Source organism: Setaria italica, chromosome III (assembly GCF_000263155.2).
Source record: "Setaria italica strain Yugu1 chromosome III, Setaria_italica_v2.0, whole genome shotgun sequence".
Classification (NCBI taxonomy): domain Eukaryota; kingdom Viridiplantae; phylum Streptophyta; class Magnoliopsida; order Poales; family Poaceae; genus Setaria; species Setaria italica.
In genome coordinates, this window is record NC_028452.1 from 5289434 (window position 1) to 5308162 (window position 18729).

At 43.9% G+C, this 18729-nt stretch overlaps 4 protein-coding genes across 4 annotated transcripts in view; 3 read left to right on the forward strand and 1 right to left on the reverse strand.

Moving 5' to 3' along the window:
• On the forward strand, positions 1 to 6569 carry LOC101761710 (DNA replication licensing factor MCM6). The gene is made up of 18 exons (XM_004960609.4): positions 1 to 231; positions 327 to 479; positions 897 to 1037; positions 1368 to 1530; positions 1612 to 1805; positions 1896 to 2088; positions 2181 to 2258; positions 2652 to 2881; positions 3266 to 3380; positions 3761 to 3835; positions 3928 to 4068; positions 4211 to 4414; positions 4491 to 4652; positions 4849 to 4904; positions 4994 to 5118; positions 5209 to 5331; positions 5832 to 5962; positions 6102 to 6569. The coding sequence occupies exons 1-18, from the start codon at positions 155 to 157 to the stop codon at positions 6234 to 6236; spliced, it is 2496 nt and encodes an 831-aa protein (XP_004960666.1). The 5' UTR covers positions 1 to 154; the 3' UTR covers positions 6237 to 6569.
• Positions 6570 to 7780: 1211 nt separating this feature from the next.
• On the forward strand, positions 7781 to 11600 carry LOC101762128 (cyclin-A1-4). The gene is made up of 11 exons (XM_004960610.3): positions 7781 to 8076; positions 8796 to 9147; positions 9242 to 9375; positions 9881 to 9973; positions 10075 to 10208; positions 10297 to 10372; positions 10445 to 10521; positions 10597 to 10630; positions 10714 to 10863; positions 10952 to 11086; positions 11187 to 11600. The coding sequence occupies exons 1-11, from the start codon at positions 7903 to 7905 to the stop codon at positions 11256 to 11258; spliced, it is 1431 nt and encodes a 476-aa protein (XP_004960667.1). The 5' UTR covers positions 7781 to 7902; the 3' UTR covers positions 11259 to 11600.
• Positions 11601 to 12732: 1132 nt separating this feature from the next.
• On the forward strand, positions 12733 to 14521 carry LOC101769322 (serine/threonine-protein kinase RHS3). Its single transcript, XM_014804890.2, has one exon. It carries the CDS (start codon positions 12733 to 12735, stop codon positions 14458 to 14460), a length of 1728 nt encoding a protein of 575 aa, XP_014660376.2. The 3' UTR covers positions 14461 to 14521.
• A 180-nt stretch (positions 14522 to 14701) lies between these two features.
• The window catches only part of LOC101762538 (mitotic spindle checkpoint protein MAD1), a 4871-nt gene continuing 843 nt past the window's right edge, over positions 14702 to 18729 (reverse strand). The window contains exons 2-9 of the mRNA XM_004960611.3: positions 17961 to 18190; positions 17628 to 17724; positions 17271 to 17366; positions 16991 to 17182; positions 16040 to 16181; positions 15844 to 15966; positions 15323 to 15498; positions 14702 to 15236 (exon numbers count right to left, since the gene is read on the reverse strand). Of these exons, the coding sequence (XP_004960668.1) occupies positions 14955 to 15236; positions 15323 to 15498; positions 15844 to 15966; positions 16040 to 16181; positions 16991 to 17182; positions 17271 to 17366; positions 17628 to 17724; positions 17961 to 18190 (1338 nt within the window). The 3' untranslated portion in view covers positions 14702 to 14954. The remainder of the gene's footprint in view (positions 15237 to 15322; positions 15499 to 15843; positions 15967 to 16039; positions 16182 to 16990; positions 17183 to 17270; positions 17367 to 17627; positions 17725 to 17960; positions 18191 to 18729) is intronic.

Consider the following 18729-nt stretch of genomic DNA (forward strand, 5'->3'; position numbering starts at 1 on the left):
AGACCACCCCAACCCGCCTGGCCTCCTGGCCGCCTGCCCCTTCTTCTTCCCCAACCCCAAAACCCTCACCAGCGCGCCCACACGCCGAGACGAAATCCCCGACCGGAAGTCCTAGTCCAGATCTAGACTCTTAGCGAAGGCACCGCCGTCGGCGATGGAGGCGTTCGGCGGATTCTTCGTGGACGAGAAGGCGACGCGGGTGGAGAACATCTTCCTCGAGTTCCTCAAGCGGTGAGTCGCTCGCCGCCGCCGCAGCCATTTCTAGGGCTTCTTCTCTTAGGGGGCGTCCGACTGACGCGTCGGGATGGGTATTCCTGGATCTGCAGGTTCAAGGAGTCGGATGGCGCGCCGGAGCCGTTCTACGAGACGGAGATGGAGGCGATGCGGTCGCGGGAATCCACCACCATGTACGTTGACTTCGCGCATGTCATGCACTTCAACGACATCCTCCAGAAGGCCATCGCCGAGGAGTACCTCAGGTGGGATTCGAGTTCCTTTCCAATTTTGGTGTGGCCTGGTAGATTTGGGATCTGGGAAAGTAAAGGCGACAGCTTTGGGTCGGTTACTCGAATTTGGGTGTGAAATTGGTCCGGATTTATGTTTTGAATGGTCTCAAGCTGGAGGGGAGGGGTGAGATTCGATGAGCCTTTTTCAATTTCTCAGTTAGATTAAAGTCAGGACAGTCAGCATATTTTGATTGGATTTTGGGAGGAATAGGTAATTAGTTATTGTTAGCTTTCAGCAACCTTTCGTGTATCTCATATGAATTGTTTAGTTCTCTAGGTGTCATTCCGGTACACCAATGTGTTAGAATTTATGCTAAGTCTAGTACACCCTAGCCTGTGCTGCTTGTAACCTGTTAAACTTTGCTCTAATGGCCTCTTCTATTGTATCAGGTTTGAACCATACTTGAGGAATGCATGCAAGAGGTTTGTGTTGGAGCACCGGGCTGGCGAGAACCGAGCTCCAATCATCTCAGATGATAGTCCCAACAAGGATATTAACGTTGCCTTCTACAACATCCCAATGCTAAAAAAGTAATGCCTGCAGCCCCGTGAGATGTTTTATCCATTGAGCCATTTCCAAGCATTATATTTATTTCTTTTTAAAATGAAAACAAAAGCATGCTATTGTCTTGTGGTTCAATACGGCTAATGACATGTGTTTGCTCACTAAATATTTATAAGTGCCACTGTTATATGTTACACAAGTGAATGAAAGGGTCAGATCAGGGGTAGCAATCACTTGTACTGTAATCTGCTTCTGTTGATGTACATCTTAAGACCTTCTGCAATACTCATAGAATATGTGTGTGCTAAATTGTAAGTTAGTCGGCCGGAGCTTGATTGAATTTACTGTTATTGCAGGCTGAGAGAGCTTGGGACAGCGGAAATTGGTAAACTTACATCAGTAATGGGTGTTGTGACACGGACGAGTGAGGTGCGGCCTGAACTATTGCAAGGCACCTTCAAATGCCTTGACTGTGGGAATGTTGTGAAGAATGTGGAGCAGCAGTTCAAGTACACTGAGGTTGTACCTCTGAACACCATATCCCCCTTTGTCCTTTCTTTAATGAGGCGTGTCTAATGATGGGTTCTTGTTTGTTTATAGCCGATAATATGTGTCAATGCGACATGCCAGAACCGATCAAAATGGGCCCTTCTCCGCCAGGAGAGCAAATTCACAGATTGGCAGAGGGTGAGAATGCAGGAGACATCAAAAGAGATACCTGCTGGTTCGCTTCCTCGCTCCCTGGATGTCATTTTGCGGCATGAGATTGTTGAGAAGGCTAGGGCCGGGGACACGTAAGGAAGCTTCTTTCTGTTGTGTTACTTTATTCCTGCTCCTTGGAATGACTTTGTGTAATTGAATTTTTCTGTTTTGGGCATCGTCAGGGTTGTATTTACCGGAACTGTTGTCGCAGTTCCAGATGTAATGGCACTAACTTCACCTGGTGAGAGAGCAGAGTGTCGCCGGGAAGCTCCTCAACGAAAAAGTGGAGGTGTTCAAGAAGGTGTAAAGGGCTTGAAGTCCCTTGGAGTTAGGGATCTCTCTTATCGCCTTGCTTTTGTGGCAAATTCAGTGCAGGTATGAACTCTTTTGAACAAAGAGTTCCATCTGATTAGTGTAATTTTCATATTTTTTGTCATAATATTATATTTTATCTTAAATGTTATTAGGTGGCAGATGGCAGGAGAGAAGTGGACATCAGGGATCGGGACACAGATGGTGATGACAGTGAAAGACAGAAATTCACAGTAAGTTAAATTTGCAATTTAAAAACTACTGCTCTCTTCCATAGAAGAAATAGGAAGGTTGTCCTTCCTGAAAACGGAAATTGCAAAAATACTTATCCCGTGCTTTTGAAACTATTTATTCTGCCATGTCATAGCTAGTTGTAATAGTTGGTTTAATCATAACTGCATTGTTTGTATTTCACTTGTGACATGTGTGCAAACTAAGGTCCTTCGGATCTTTTCAACCCGTGACCTGTTGTGTGCCCTCTGCTTATTTTGTGTTTTATATGAATTATTACTTCAGCGCAAGTTCTTATCTGTTTTACTTTCTCATGGCTGTATTCTAAACATTTCCTTTTAGCTTCTAACATGTTAGTTTTTATACTAATGTTTTAAACCATCTCTCTTTGACAGGAAGAAGAGGAAGATGAGGTTGTTAGGATGAGGAATACTCCTGACTTCTTCAATAAGATAGTTGATAGCATATGTCCTACCGTCTTTGGTCATCAAGAAATTAAGAGGGCTGTCCTTCTTATGCTTTTGGGTGGTGTTCACAAGGTAACGCATGAAGGGATCAACCTTAGAGGTGACATCAATGTCTGCATTGTTGGCGACCCAAGCTGTGCAAAGTCTCAGTTCCTAAAGTAAGCATTGCTATCCTGTGCTGTTGTTGCCATTTTCTTTAAACGGTGTTTTCTGAATCTTTGATGAACTTTTTATACATATAACCTAGTGCTTCCGCTTCAAGGTAACACATTTTGCATAAATGATAAGCATGGATTTGTGGTAACAAGGAGTAGCAAAACATGTTACTTTTCAATACATTTCTATGTGCTAATGAATATATGTTGGTTCTTGAGTCCTTGAACATGTCCCGCTAAATAATATGCAATATTTATGTTTAAATCTTCAGTATCCTGTGTTCCAGTTGTCAATTTTTTAATGGAACTAGACCTATTTGATTATTTAGTTCAGTTCATTCCTTCATCAATCATAACGTTAAAGTGTGTTTTCAATCCAATGCTCAGATATACCGCTGGTATTGTTCCAAGATCTGTTTACACGTCAGGGAAGTCATCATCTGCTGCTGGTCTGACAGCAACTGTTGCTAAAGAACCAGAAACTGGTGAATTTTGTATTGAGGTACTACCAAATTTAAGCAACATAATCCATTTTTTGTCAGTACAAATATTGGTCAATGCACAAAGGCTGTTGAGAAGTCTGCATATGCTGGTTTGCCTAATTCTAGTAAGGATGGTAATGATTGAGTTAATAACCAATGGAAACAATTAAAAAGTTAAAATGTATGCTCATTAGCCTTTCATGGCAACATTTCTACTTAAGAGAATCAGTTTCCGTTTAAACATCTGAACAATGAACTTTGTGTAAGAAATGCTTAATTGGGCACTTTTTTCTCATATGAGGTAAATGTGTATTTTACATTATATCTTGGAATTTTATTGTTTATGCCCTTGCTGATTCTGACGTGTTTTGTTTGACGCTCCCCGTGTTATTTTTTGCAGGCAGGTGCTCTGATGTTAGCTGATAATGGAATTTGCTGCATAGATGAATTTGATAAGATGGACATTAAGGATCAGGTAGGTTTACCAATACATGCTTTTGCCTTTCCCTTTCTTTTCCTTGCTGATGTGAAAGCTTAAGCAGTACCTGTTCCATACATCCATTTTAGGTCGCTATACATGAAGCAATGGAACAGCAAACCATTAGCATAACAAAAGCAGGAATACAGGCCACTTTGAATGCACGAACTTCAATTTTAGCTGCAGCAAATCCGACAGGAGGGCGTTATGACAAGTCTAAACCACTTAAGGTACATCAAGAGCATGAATTATATTCCATCCCATGCTCTTTCAAATTTTTTTATGTTTATATCTGAGCATAATATGTTATGATGTGAAAACTGAAGAAATTGTTAAAATCTAATTCTTTTCATTTGTTGCAATCTCTTACAGTACAATGTGGCATTGCCCCCAGCTATTCTTTCAAGATTTGATCTGGTGTACATCATGATTGATGAACCTGATGAAAACACTGACTACCACATTGCTCATCACATTGTAAGAGTCCATCAGAAACGTGAAGAAGCACTGGCCCCTGCATTTAGCACTGCAGAACTGAAGCGTTATATTGCGTTCGCGAAGTCTTTGAAACCTCAGGTTTGCCTCTTTAGTGCTCTTGGAAAATGAACTTTAGCTTCTTGCCAGCTTATATTATCTCTTTATTTCATTGCAGCTGAGTTCAGAAGCAAAGAAGGTTTTGGTGGAGTCGTATGTTACCCTTCGCAGAGGTGACAGTACTCCTGGAACCAGGGTTGCTTACAGAATGACAGTTAGGCAATTGGAAGCATTGATTAGGCTGTCAGAAGCTATTGCTCGAAGCCACTTAGAAAGAACTGTAAGTATACTGATTCACTTGCACTGTCTGGGTCATGCTTTCTTTTACCACTGCTCTATTTGCTCTGATGGAATAAACTGTAGTCATTTGCACTACCATGGACAGTACGGTCAACTTTATTTGGTCTTCATGCTCCTTATAGTGGTCTTTTGTGATGATTGTGTGACTAACTTCATTTGGTGTTGAAATCTTTTAGGTTCTCCCAGCTCATGTCCGACTGGCAGTTAAATTGCTCAAGACATCTATCATCAGGTGAGTTTGTTGAGCTGTTGTCCTTTTTATATGAAATGGATATGTGCATAGTGATGTTGCTAGTGCTGAAACTTATTGATTTTGTGTAGTGTTGAATCAAGTGAAGTTGATCTCTCTGACTTCCAAGATGCTGAAGACGGAACAAATGTACCTTCTGATAATGATGCTGGACAGCCAGCTGAAGCAGATGCTGCTCCTCAACAACAGGGTGCAGGTGGGTTCCAATTGTTAAAAGCTTAAGATGACTGTCTTTTGTATTAGTTTGTTTCTAACCTTTTGTTATTTCTTTATGTCAAAAATGTAGAAAATGACCAAGCAGCAGATAACGGTAAGAAGAAATTGGTAATAACTGAAGAACACTTCCAGAGAGTTACTCAAGCCTTGGTTATGAGACTACGGCAGCACGAAGAGTCCATCATGAAAGATGGTAATTCCTTTTGGATTACTTGTGTTAAGCTTTTAGTTTGACGCAGCACTGCTCATGCATCTTTATTCTAGCAACAAATGTCCTGCTCTAAACTTATCCTTAGTTTCTTAAAGTAACAATTGCGACAAACTAATGACCCAGCAACAGAGACACGAGGCATCTTCCTTTATTATTCTTGCATTTGGAAGACATGCTTTGTTGCTTGAATGGCAATATGTGGAAAAGTAGTTTGAGCAAACTTACAGTCTCTGGTGGGCCCAAGGTCAATTAAACGAGTGTTTTGCAACTTGGACAGAATTTCTTCATTGATTATGATCCATTTCTTCGGAACTAGAATGATTCGATGACATGACATGTAGCACTAGAATGATTCAATGCTATTTGCAAGTACAGAACACAACCTTTTAGATTTTCTTAATTCTTGCATCGACATCTTTGTCATGTGTCATACAAGTTATATGCCATGTTTTCATGTTGCTTATTCAACCACGGTGATGCAGGAGATGGTCTGGCTGGCATGAAGCAAGGGGATCTTATCATTTGGTACGTTGAGCAGCAGAATGCCAAAGGCGCGTACAGTTCTACTGCAGAGGTAAAGGAAGAAGTGAAGTGCATCAAGGCCATTATAGAGGTGAGTCCTGCAGTGCTCTGTATGGAACATGGTTTGTTAATTTCCAAACCTGACTGCATGGGAACAAAACAATCCCAGAGCAGCAGGGCTTGACTGTCCTAGCATGTTACTGAATCTTCTGATCTATGTGCATATGCAGAGGCTTATACAGCGGGAAGGCCACCTTATAGTCATAGATGACGGCGCAGCAGCCGCGGCCGAAGACGGTGCTGGTGCGCGAAGAACATCGGAGAGCAGAATATTGGCAGTTAACCCGAACTACGTTATTGATTAGCAACAGCCTGGAACCATGCCGCTAACCCGGGTCAGTTGATGTGGTTAACCAATAGTAATGAGCTCCCTGTGCCATGCTCTGGCATTGTTGTACCATCTCCATCTCTGACGTGCTCTCTCAGTGGTGCGCATGATCTCCAAAAACTGTATAATTAGCTTCTGAAGCTGTATAATTAGTTTCTTGCTTCTAGGTTTAGTGAGGTGTGATGATTATCATCTGTAGTGTACCTGTGTAATTTTGACCGTGTGGCCTTTCGTGGAAACAATTAGAAGCAGCTTAATTCCTATTGAATACAGATATTTGGTTTTACATTACATGTCTGCTCTTTCTGGATCAAGTTAAATTGGAACCAAACATTGCTTATGAGCAATATGGTTTTTCTACATCATATACGAGCTGTTGGTGAACGGTGTCACAAATATATCCTATTTTGTACTGTGCAAATTTTTTCTAGCATATGTTGTTCTATGTTTTAGTAGGTATTGAGTTTAAATGAAACGTAATGCATAAAGCGGACGCTGTACGGCATTGTGGTTGAGACTTAAGATTTGGATAAAAGATACTCCCTCGATTTTAAATTGTCGATTTTCCTTTTATTTTAAATTATAGATCATTTTGATTTACAATTTGGAATGAAAAGAGTACAAGATGCTAGAATTTTATTTGCCACGAGTTTTTTTAAGAAATCATTACGGATGTCACCTCTCCATTTGCCATACTTACGAATCGTTTTACATATTTGCCATGCAAACGAAGCAACATATTTGCTATTTTTGATGACGTGGATCGGGACGAGAAAAGACCAAAACACCCCTGCCTTTCTCCTGTTTCTCTCTCCTGTTCCTGCGCGCTCCATGGTCGGCCATGGTCGAGCTCCTGCTTGTCCGGCCCCGCGTCCTCCGCGCCGCCGCCCTGTGCGTCGCCGCCGCCAGCTGTGCGCCACCGCCACCGAGCGCCGCCCCTCCTGCACCTCCAGTGCTCTGCGCCGTCTCACCGCCCCGCGAGCCGAGCCGCGCCTACCACCACCACCCAAGCCCAAATCCCCCACCGACCCCACCCTCATCTGCCTGCCCTCCCTCCCGCCGGCCCCCGCGGGGGATTTGGGTGCCGGCCACGGGGATGAGCGGCAGCAGCCAGCCTCGGCTAGCGTCGGCCGACCCTCGGCGAGCACCATTAGGGGGGCAGCAGCTGGTGATCGCAAGAGTGTCCGAAGGTTGAAGATGACCCAAGACATGGGTCCCACACGTCAGTGGTGGAGAGAGAGGAAAGGGATAGCTAATAGGGATAAGGTAGGGGCATTTTGGTCTTTTTCCGTCCCGATCCATGCTGGCACGGGTGAATTGGCGTGCTACATCTGGCACGGGTGAATTGGCGCGCTACATCAGCGAAAATAGCAAATATGTTACTTCGTTTATAGAGGGATGGCAAATATGTAAGCGCATTCGTAAGGTGCCAAAATGTCAAAGGATGTCAAATATTGCTACTAAGCACTGGTCACAGCCGTCTAGTCCGACTAATCAGCCGTTTTGTACAAGCTGATGGGCTAGACTGTGATGAGTACTTGGGGTACGGAGGTCGGACTTGGGTGCAGGGCCCACCAGGTGCCGCCGCAACCGCAATCCATTTTCCAGTAGTAGCACCGACTCCGCGCGCCCACACCGCCGCGATGTCGTGCTGGGCCGCAGGCCGCCGCTCGTCGGCGGAGAACGCCGGCGCGGGGGGCGCCAACAACAAACCGGTGGCGGCGCGGGCCGGGAAGCGCGTCGCCCTCGGGGACATCACCAACGTCTTCCGCGGCCGCGGGAGGTCGTCCGGCGCGGCGAGCTCCGCGCCCGAGGCGGTACGGCTCTTCCTCTCGCGCTCTATCGATCGGGCGCGGCGCGTTCCCCCTGATCGGTTCTCGTTTCGGGAGCGGACGGAGCTTGGGTTCTCGATTGTTAGAGTAGAGCTGCAGAGGGGGTGGCGCGTGCGAATTTGCCACCGGTTTTGGTGCACGCCGCGTTTGTAATTGAGATAGTTAGTTGGTTCGAGCAATTTGGTTCGGCATTTCTAGGGTTTCTGCCGTTCTCGTCCTCTTCTCCACCGAAACAATACGGCTGCCTGATTACTGAATACCTAATGGCTCATGTTAATTCCGTGCTTACACGATCAATTAAACAACATCTGCTGACTTCTCGAGAGAGATTGATTTTTCCTCTTTTTTTTCCCACTGCCTTCTTCGATAAACTAACTACTTGGTCCTGTTCCACTAGTCCTAATGCAATATTGGGATTTTGTGGTGTCATCAGAGATATTTTGCTGCTTCTGGAATTCAGTAGCAACGTGCAGTGTTAAGTTTTCAAAAGTTTTTAGCTGGTGGGGGGTCTCAAAACCAATTAGGCAATTAAATCACCCTGATAGGCCATGTTTTTTCATTGTTGCGTGCTCAGTTTCAGTTCGTTCATTGGTAATGTGGTCCTTTACTGAAGTTTATATGCTTATGTAATCTCTGTTTCACCATTTTGATTGTTTCAAACGAACTTGTTCAACATACATTTATGTTTCCTCTGACTACTGCAGAAATTGAGTTCAACCAAAACAGTTGATGTGAAGAATAAGGGATCCTTTGCAATCCTGCGCGATGTGAAAACGGAACAGATTCCTGTCAGAAAACCAACCTCTGACCAATTTGATTGGGCATTATCACACCATGACAGTGTCCTTCAGAAGGAGAATGCCTCTTTCCCTTCTGTGCCTAGCTCACCTGGCCTGTCCGAAGATTCAGTCTCCATGGAGGACGCTATGTCAACATGCAACTCAATAGAAAGCCCTGATCTTGAGTTCCTTGATGACATGGACTCATCAATGGCGGCCTCTTTGCATTGTTGGACCAATGATAAACTTCATATCTCAGATAGTATGGAAGTTGCAGGTTTGTTCACTTGCAATATTGGGGCAGTTCTGGTCAGGCTTTTTTGTGCATTGTGATCAATATTTTAACTAGCGTAGTCTGTTTATTGCTGCAGCATTCAACTGGAGGAAACATAGTCCTAGCCCTATGAAAGCTGAGAGTATCTCTGACCTTGACAACAACTATGAGGATCCACAACTTTGTGCAACACTTGCCTATGAAATTTACGAGAACTTGCGAGAGGCTGAGGTGATACATTCTTGCGCATGCTCTTCTTATGATATGTATATGTGTATGCTGAGCCCCAAACTGGAATGTGAATATCAAGTAATTCCTGAAAGCTGAATGTAATTTTTTTGTGCTCAAGTTGTTATACTAGTTGGAATGAAAGCATGGAAAGAATTCAAATGGTCGCATTTTTCATGCTCATTGTTTCTGAACGAGAAACATACAATTCTTAGTGTTCTAGAAAGTATTAAGTTCTAGGTGGATAACTTTTGGTTTACTCACATCTCTATAAAATTTCTGGATTGCCTAATCATTATAGTTTGTGTAACTCCACATTCCATTTAACAGTTTTTTATGTAAAAAATTGTGTTGCTGTGTTGCAGGACATTACAGTGTTTGTACATAATATCACACTTTGATGAAGCTTGAATTTGGTTGCTCCTAGCTGCCCATTTACTAGCTTCCTTCATGGAGGAATTGCTTCCCACATTTACTCTGTTGTGATGTGATTTTTTATTTCTTGCAGACTAGTAAAATGCCCTCAACAAATTTTGTGGAAACCACTCAGACAGATATGAGCACAACCATGAGGGCGGTGTTAATAGACTGGCTTGTAGAAGTAAGCATTTCCACTTAAAAAGAAAAACATGTTTTCAGAGTTAAATGAACCAATAATGACCCTTTTGTTTTTTGTTACATTCTTGCCTTTAACCAATTCAGGTCACAGAAGAATATCGTCTTGTTCCTGAAACCTTATACCTCACAGTCAATTACATTGACCGCTATCTTTCTGTCAAAGAGATCAGTCGGAACAGACTGCAATTACTTGGTGTTGCCTGCTTACTTATAGCTGCGTAAGATCCAAAGAGTTTATTTTAGCCTATTTCTATTTTTTTCTCTGCTCTGCTCTCATAGTGTACTGTTAATATGGTGAAACTTCAGGAAGTATGAAGAAATATGCCCACCTCAAGTAGAAGAGCTCTGCTATGTTACTGACGATTCATACACTAAGGAAGAGGTCCATGGCTCTGTGCACTCCTTTTTTTTTGTATATTTTCTTAGTTTCATCTTCTAACACATAGTTAAACAGGTTTTGGAAATGGAAGCTTCTATCCTGAATTACTTGAAGTTTGAGATGACGGTACCTACACCAAAATGTTTTTTAAGGTAATATCCTTTTTTTGTAATGATTATCACGCCTATACTTACTGATGCTACGTCTTTTGTTCATTTTTACTAAAGGGGATTTGTAGATGCTGCTCAAGTGTTTGACAAGGTACTTGAATTTCTTCATTGGTTTGCAGTTCCTGCCAATTCTATGTGCTGTCCCAACTGGTTGAAACTTTTTTCTTTCTGCAGGACCCAACTATGCATCTTGAGTTCTTAGCCAACTACATCTGTGAGCTGTCGCTTCTGGAGTATAGTTTGCTTTGCTATCTACCTTCGCTGGTAGCTGCCTCTTCTGTTTTCTTGGCGAGGTTTATCCTTAAGCCAGCAAAGAACCCATGGGTATGCGCTGCCAACCTTCTATATCTTTTTACGAATCTTCAGTGGTTTGCATTAGCTAATATTTGCATCCATGTTTCATCAAAAGCAGAATTCCTCGCTTTCTTACTACACACAATACACACCATCTGAGTTGCGTTGTTGTGTAAGGGTACTACACCGGCTCTTCTGTTTTGGCCCTGGAAGAGATCTTCCTGCAATCAGAGAAAAGTACAGTCAGCATAAGGTGAGTGTTTCCAACATAAGGGTGATTGCTGATGAGAATTATTTGCTTTATTTAATTTCTTACTCTGATGCTAAATGTCCTATCCTCTATCTGCTCTCAGTACAAATTTGTTGCAAAGAAGTACTGCCCTCCATCAATCCCCACTGAGTTCTTCCAGGATGCAACCAGTTAGAAGCTGAGATTACCAGTTAGTGTGAGACTGATCCGTACAGAATGCTGTTCATGCAAGGAATGCACGTGGCCTTGTGTTTAGCTGATTGATAGATGTACATAAACTGTAGATGGGACCGGTGCGGCTATGTTCACTTTCCTGTGGCAGCGTTGTGCTTTCTTCTGGCATTGTCTAAATACTTAGCTGATGTTGCCTTCTTTACCCACTCTGTAGAGTTGTATGCATATTGTACGTTTATGAACTTGTACCATATGGTTCTGGACCTTACTCATAGCAAAGATATATAGTCTGGCTGAAGATAAAGTGGATTCATTGGTCATTGTTATCTTCGGTTATTCTGAACATTCTGTTCTGGAATCTGACAAATGTACCATTATATTCAGGTCAGCAAATAGTGGAGTGCGAATCATTTTCTTGCCAACGGAATCTGTAGAAAGAAACTGATCAGGTTACTATTGCTGATTTACAAATCTTTTAAAAGTTATGCATTAATATTGGCCTTTTTACTGTTAATTATATTAATGAGTTTTTTCAGAGTCTTTGGGGATGCAAGAATGGAAGAAAAACATAGTGATGGAAGAAAAAAAAAGTGTAAAATGGTTTTGTAAACTTGTAGTGACATTTAGGTCTCATAAAACTGCCAATGTTTGGACTTGTGAGTAGTAAATTTAGCAAGGTTTAGGTTGATGCATTTTACTCTTATTAGCAATGAACGTTAACAATATTGACAAACAGGAGAGTTGCTGAAAACGACCATTTGGACGTAGCTAGTCAAAAACACAAGAATTTAAAGAGAAGGCTCTTAGGAAGAGAGAGAGACCGACCGTAGTCATCACGTGAGCATAACCCCTCTTGCTAAATTTAGCTCTGGCTTCTTGGTCGTCTAGCTGCCCTCCATCCCACGGATTCCTCTCACAACCCCACGAATCCAAGGCCATGTTTGCAAAGCATTCTTCACCAAAGCGATCCTCCCGTTTTGGTGCAGACCAATTGCTGCATACCGCATTTTTCATTCCTTGGATCATGTCGTTGGTTTCGTTCAGAGAAATGCCAATGCGCATAGGACCTTCTGTTGTCGATTTCTTTGATCAGCCGCTTTGTGACCTTTAATTTCCAGGAGTATCCTATGAAGCAGAATTACTCGACTCAAACACCCATCATATCAGGATTGGACTTGTCAGGTTTGTGTTTTGCTTGATCACCATTATCTTGTTGCAAACTATTCATGTATGATCGATCCATTAATTTATGTTTGCTTGGATCTGGGATTGATCAACGCATCGGGTACCAAATCCTTATTTTCAAAAATTAAGCCCTGGCCGACTTTGTTGGTTCTCATATGCCATGACATGATTGCCTACCTATGAAAGATTCAGCTTCTTTGCTACAAAGGGATGAACAGAAAAGGAATTTCTGTCACACAAGGCTGTTGATACTCTGCCATGCGTGTAGTTTCAGATAGATTGAGCACGGCATGGACTTCAGCCCTCAAAAAAAGAAGGGAGCTGAACATGGCCACAGAAGCTTCGAACACGACGACTACGATGAGTTCAGAGCTGAATCCACCGCCTCCAAACCAAAGCCCAAGAACAAGGCAGCAGATCATCAATTAGATCACAAGACGAGCCACCCGGCCGGCGCGGCGAATAACAATCCAAGCCATGGCGGCGCAACCCACCACGCGACGGCGACGGTGCCGCCGCCGCACATCTCGGAACCGACAGGTAACGCGATCGCCGCGGCGACGGCGACCGCAGGCAGTAACGCTGCCACCGAAGCCGCCGGCAATAATGGCAGCAGCCTGGACAGCGGCGGCAGCGGCCCGCGGAGCAACAGCATGGAGAGCAGCGGCGGCGGCAGCAGCAGCACCACCGCGTCGGCGCACGTCCGGCGGCACACCGGCGGCGACAGCCGGTGGGACGCAATCCAGCTGGCGTCGTCGTCCCTGGAGGCGCCGCTGACCCTATGCAACTTCCGGCTGCTGAAGCGGCTGGGGTACGGCGACATCGGCAGCGTGTACCTGGTGGAGCTCCGCGGCGGCCAGTCGGCCTTCTTCGCGATGAAGGTGATGGACAAGGCGTCCATCATCAGCCGCAACAAGATGGCCCGCGCGCAGACGGAGCGCGAGATCCTGGGCCTCCTCGACCACCCCTTCCTCCCCACGCTCTACACCCACTTCGAGACCGACAAGTTCTACTGCCTCGTCATGGAGTACTGCAGCGGCGGCAACCTCCACTCCCTCCGCCAGAAACAGCCCGGCAAGCACTTCTCCGAGCCCGCCGCCAGGTTCTACGTCGCTGAGGTGCTCCTCGCCATGGAGTACCTCCACATGCTGGGCATCGTGTACAGGGACCTCAAGCCGGAGAACGTGCTGGTCAGGGAGGACGGCCACATCATGCTCTCCGACTTCGACCTCTCGCTGCGGTGCACCGTGTGCCCGACGCTGGTTAAGTCCTCGTCGGTGCACTCCACCTCCTCCGGGACCGTCGGCGGCGTGAGCAAAGACGCCGCGGCCGACGGTGACGTGATCACCGCGAACCAGGGCGGGTGCATCCAGCCGTCGTCCTTCTTCCCGCGCATCCTGCAGCCACGGCGCAGCCGGAAGCCGTCCAAGAGCGAACTGGGGCTCGGCAGCGGACCGCCGGCGGTGGAGTTCAACGCGGAGCCGACGGACGCGAGGTCCATGTCGTTCGTGGGCACGCACGAGTACCTGGCGCCGGAGATCATCCGCGGCGAGGGACACGGCAGCGCCGTGGACTGGTGGACGCTGGGGATCTTCCTCTACGAGCTGATCCACGGCTGCACGCCCTTCAAGGGCTCCGGCAACCGCGCCACGCTCTGCAACGTCATCGAGCAGCCGCTGCGCTTCCCCTCCGACGCCGTCGGCGGCGGCCCCGCCGCCAGCTCCGTTGCCAAGGACCTCATCCGCGGCCTGCTCGTCAAGGAGCCACAGAAGAGGATCGCATTCACCAGGGGCGCCACGGAGATCAAGCAGCACCCCTTCTTCGAGGGCGTCAACTGGGCGCTCGTCAGGAGCATGACGCCGCCGTCAGTGCCGGAGCCGGTGGACTTCCGGCAGTACGGGTCCACCAAGGAGAAGACGAAGGCGGCAGAGACAGCGGCTGTGGAGGCGGCGCCACCGGCTGGTCCTGTCGCAAAGCCAAACTCTGGCGACTCTTATACGGATTTTGAGTACTTCTAGGACCTGCACTGTCGAAATGCATATTCTTACGACTCACTGTACAAGGTTAGATTATCCTGATTGATCAAGGGGTTCTAAACTTTTAACTTGTGATATCTAGATCGTGCATTGATCTTGTAATACAACACTTTCATGTACCATTTGACTGCAAACTAAGTTCTATCATTTAGCCACGTTGTCAACAGCAATGTATTGAATGCTGACATACAGTGAAGTGCGTACCACATGGCTTGCAGCACGATGAAATGTACCCACCATTAAAATTACATTTACAGGAAAAAGTTGTACCTCAGATAAACACTAAGCAGATGAGATTACTGCTACTTTGGTACTTAATGCTGATCCAGTTAAACGCAACATTTTAACTGGAGAAGCACAGCTTATGCGTTACACAGTCCTAGCAATGTTCCCTGCCCTTCCATTCCGCGGGCATTGCTAAAAAATTCTAGCAATGTTACTGCCGCTACACGGCCAAAAGAACTTGGCTTGCAGTGTTATCTCACGCAAACCAAGTGGCGTACCGCATGGAAAACATAGACGGACAGCTTAAGAACACCATCTGAAACCTTGAAGTGAAGGGCGCATATGTCACCAACTTTAATATCCTTAGCTTCAACCACATTTTCCCAGCCTGATGTGAGACTCGCACGGCCATCTGCATTAAGCTGCACTCTAACAGTACCGCGATCTTCCCCGTCAACTTCAAAATGAGCATAGCCCACCCCTTTGTCCAGGCAAGAAAGCAATGGCTTAGAGATGTACCTTGCAGAAAGCCGCTGCGGCAAAAAAAAATGCAAACAGTTAATGATAAATTATAGTTTTCATTGCATAGGAAGCAAATCATCAGAGAAGTTCAGCTAACCATCTTTCCCCTTCTCTTCAAGTTCGATTTATTCATTTGGTATATATAAAATGGGATCTCTGGCGGGACACAACCACAGAGCTCTCTCAGGTGTTTCTTCATTCCAGAAGAGAGCATTAGTTTATTTCCACGGAAAAACCATTCATAATTCCCTGTAAATTGCCACGATTCACTCCCTGCCACACACAAAGATGGTCATAAACAACATTTCTGCAATACATGCACCATAGAACCAACCAATATGTCTGATATTGTATTAGGCAATGCATCAAATGGCATACTTTGGTTAATTATTTTATAAATAGAGCAAAAATACTCTGCTGCAAATATGCTACAGAACCAGTCAAATATATGTGGAACACCACTACCACTGAAATTGCCTGCTGAATACATCACTTAGAGTATCAAATATTCAATTCAATGTTTTTATTACTCAAGAACCTTCTAGAATTATTCTCATGTAAGATATAAATACCAATGTCAAAACCTTTCCTATACTTGCTAAAGATATGAACTTATACCTGGTTCTCCACTGCCAGAGTCATTTGATATGAGAGAAGGCTTCTCACCATCATCATCACACCACATGCATGTGTCCTCATCATCACATATTTCAATGAAAACAGGCTGTTTCTTTGCACCACCTGATATTACAGGAAATTTAAACATCCAAAAGGTGTGTGGATTATGATTAGTATAAGTAATAAGACTACTTACCAGTTTGTCCTTTTAATTCTTCAACTGCCCACAACAAATCTTCTGTTTCGTTTAGATTGGGCTTTGCTTCAGTATCCACTACAAGACTATCTATTGCATACGGTACTTTCGTGCTTGAGGAAGAGTTATCACCATGATGTAACTGCCAAATATGAAAAGATTTTTCAAACTGCTAGAAGGACACAACACAGAAAATAATACTACATATTAAAGCATGGTCATCAATACTCGCACACTCAATTAATTTTATTGTTGAAGGGAAGATGTTGTGCCTATTTATCTGATGAGTTGAAACCAGATATCACAACTTATACTTCACATATTGACATAATGACACCTTCAGAGCAAAACAATTCATCAGTTATTCATATGAAGCTCAACTGCCGGACTAATTATAACATTTCATAACCATCATGCTTCAGCACATAGGCAGGACAATGAGAGCAGAAGCTCCCATATGTCATACCTTGTGGCCCCATGATATCAGGAGAAGACATGAGGACATGCTTTCACTGGTATGATCTACACTGAAGTCGATAAATCTACAACAATATGGCAGGCACAGATAAATATGTGTCCTAAATGTCCATAGGGTGAAAGACAAGCAACTTGTTTTTATTGGCCCCTGCCTATTAACTAAATTGCCCTCATTCAGCTCGATTGGGACCTCTACTCTCTTTCTCCCTTACCCAAACATGCAGGAGTGTCATTCTCTTTCTCCATTTCATGCATATAAACCTTCTCTATATACTCCTCAGATATCTACACTATTTGTTTCATCTTAAAAAAAGGTGGATGTAAAGGTTTCGGATGACATGTACATGTAGATATTAATCAAAATTTGAGAATTATGGTGTGCATATGTTAGTCTGCCTTATTTCTGAAACTGCTCCGGATAAAAGAGATGGCACGATTAGGACCGATTCAAAATGTTCCAACAGACATCCTTACCTTTGACTGCAGTAGGGCCACCTGCGAACGTAGCTGATCTATCACTTGCTCTAAAGATTGCACTTTGCTTCTTTCGATGCTCAATCTTTCATCGAGAACACGTTCACCTTTCTGACGACTACTCAGTTCGTCCATAGTTCTATCCAGCGCTATAAATATTTTGTCCATTCCATGTAGACCTGACAACATATCCTGCAGTATTGCATCAGGAAAAATCTTCTTCAGAGAGGAGATAGGAACAAAAGCCACCAACATAATGAATGTATACGGATTGGCCAACCTTTAACGATGTGTCATCATCATTTATTGTTTCTTGTTTAGTCAGCATAGATTGGTCTTTCATTTGTTTATCTCTTTCTTCGCTGACTGCAGCAAGCTGTCCAGAAAGAAACAAACAACATAGACCATAGTCAAAAAAAATGTATCCTTGGCTCAAGAAAAGATAGATTTCAACATAGATATGAATTCTACTAAGGATGAGTTAGTATAACATGAATTCATCTTTAGACAACTTAGGCAGAAGAAGACAAGTGCTATGCATGGGAGACAAGCAAACTTTTGGCTCAACATTGCATAGTGGATGAAAACTGGAAACAGATGAAAGTTCTAGGTATGGCAGGTGACAGCATCATAATACCGGATGTGCAAGCCAGTTGACCTCCCCAGTAGCACTTTCAGCACCATCCTTAGCATGGGTAGCTTCACCGACTTCATTCAAATTTGTTAATGCTTGCCTGTCAACAGTTCAGATGACTACATGAAATTTATCTGAATAAAAGGCAACTGGAGAATTAAGTTTGACTAAATTATCAATATTTTGTGCAAGTTTTCAGTAAAAGAAGCCAACAATTTTACAGTTCATTTGCAAGTTGTGAATTGTACCAGTTTTGTGTCTATAATCATAACACAATTTAATAATACTATTTATAGTGTTGAAAATAGGATCAGAATAATGATAACGTATACAAACTTTTGAGGCACATAGCCATAAGGAGGGACATCTGGTTTGTCGCTGAGAAGCACTTCACATGATCCAAATTCAAGCTCTAGCTTATCTGCTTTAGCTTCAATTGTCTTCAGTTTTGGTAGTTCCATCTCTGCTCTTTCCCTGTGCCCCTGCTCCTTTAATAGCTTTTCTTTTAACCCCTCTACATTTTTGTAGCAAGATTTTAACTTTCTAGCTTCACCCACTTCCTTTTCCTATAGATATGAATAATCATATGGGTAAAAAGTGTTAATAAATCTGGAAAACTACATAAATTTGAAGTAAACGGGCAACAGAGGGTAAGTGTAAGTAGTCAGAGAACCATTCTCAGTGTCACATATTGATACAGCATCATATAACAAAATGAATTGCATGGTAAAAGGGTACGATGGTTGATGGTGTTTGGCACTTGCACGCTGGGACTTTTTCTTTTCAAGACAACTATGTTGTCATTTTGGTATAAAAAAAAGGTCTGTTTCTGCTCTAGTTGTCATTTTGGTTGATCTTTGGATGCTTTTCTTATTATCAACAATCAAATATTTAGATTTTGAACCTGGTGCGCAAGCTGCCACATATGTACGACTGTATCCCTTTTATGAGCATTGATTGCATCACCAATTTGTGTTGAGTGGAAATGAAAAAGAAAACTAACAAAAGGTAACTGGTGCTCGTTGAATACAGAGTAAACACTAGCTACCTGGAAATCAGAACACAGAGAGACAAGAAGGGGGGGGGGGGGGGGGGGGGGGGGGGG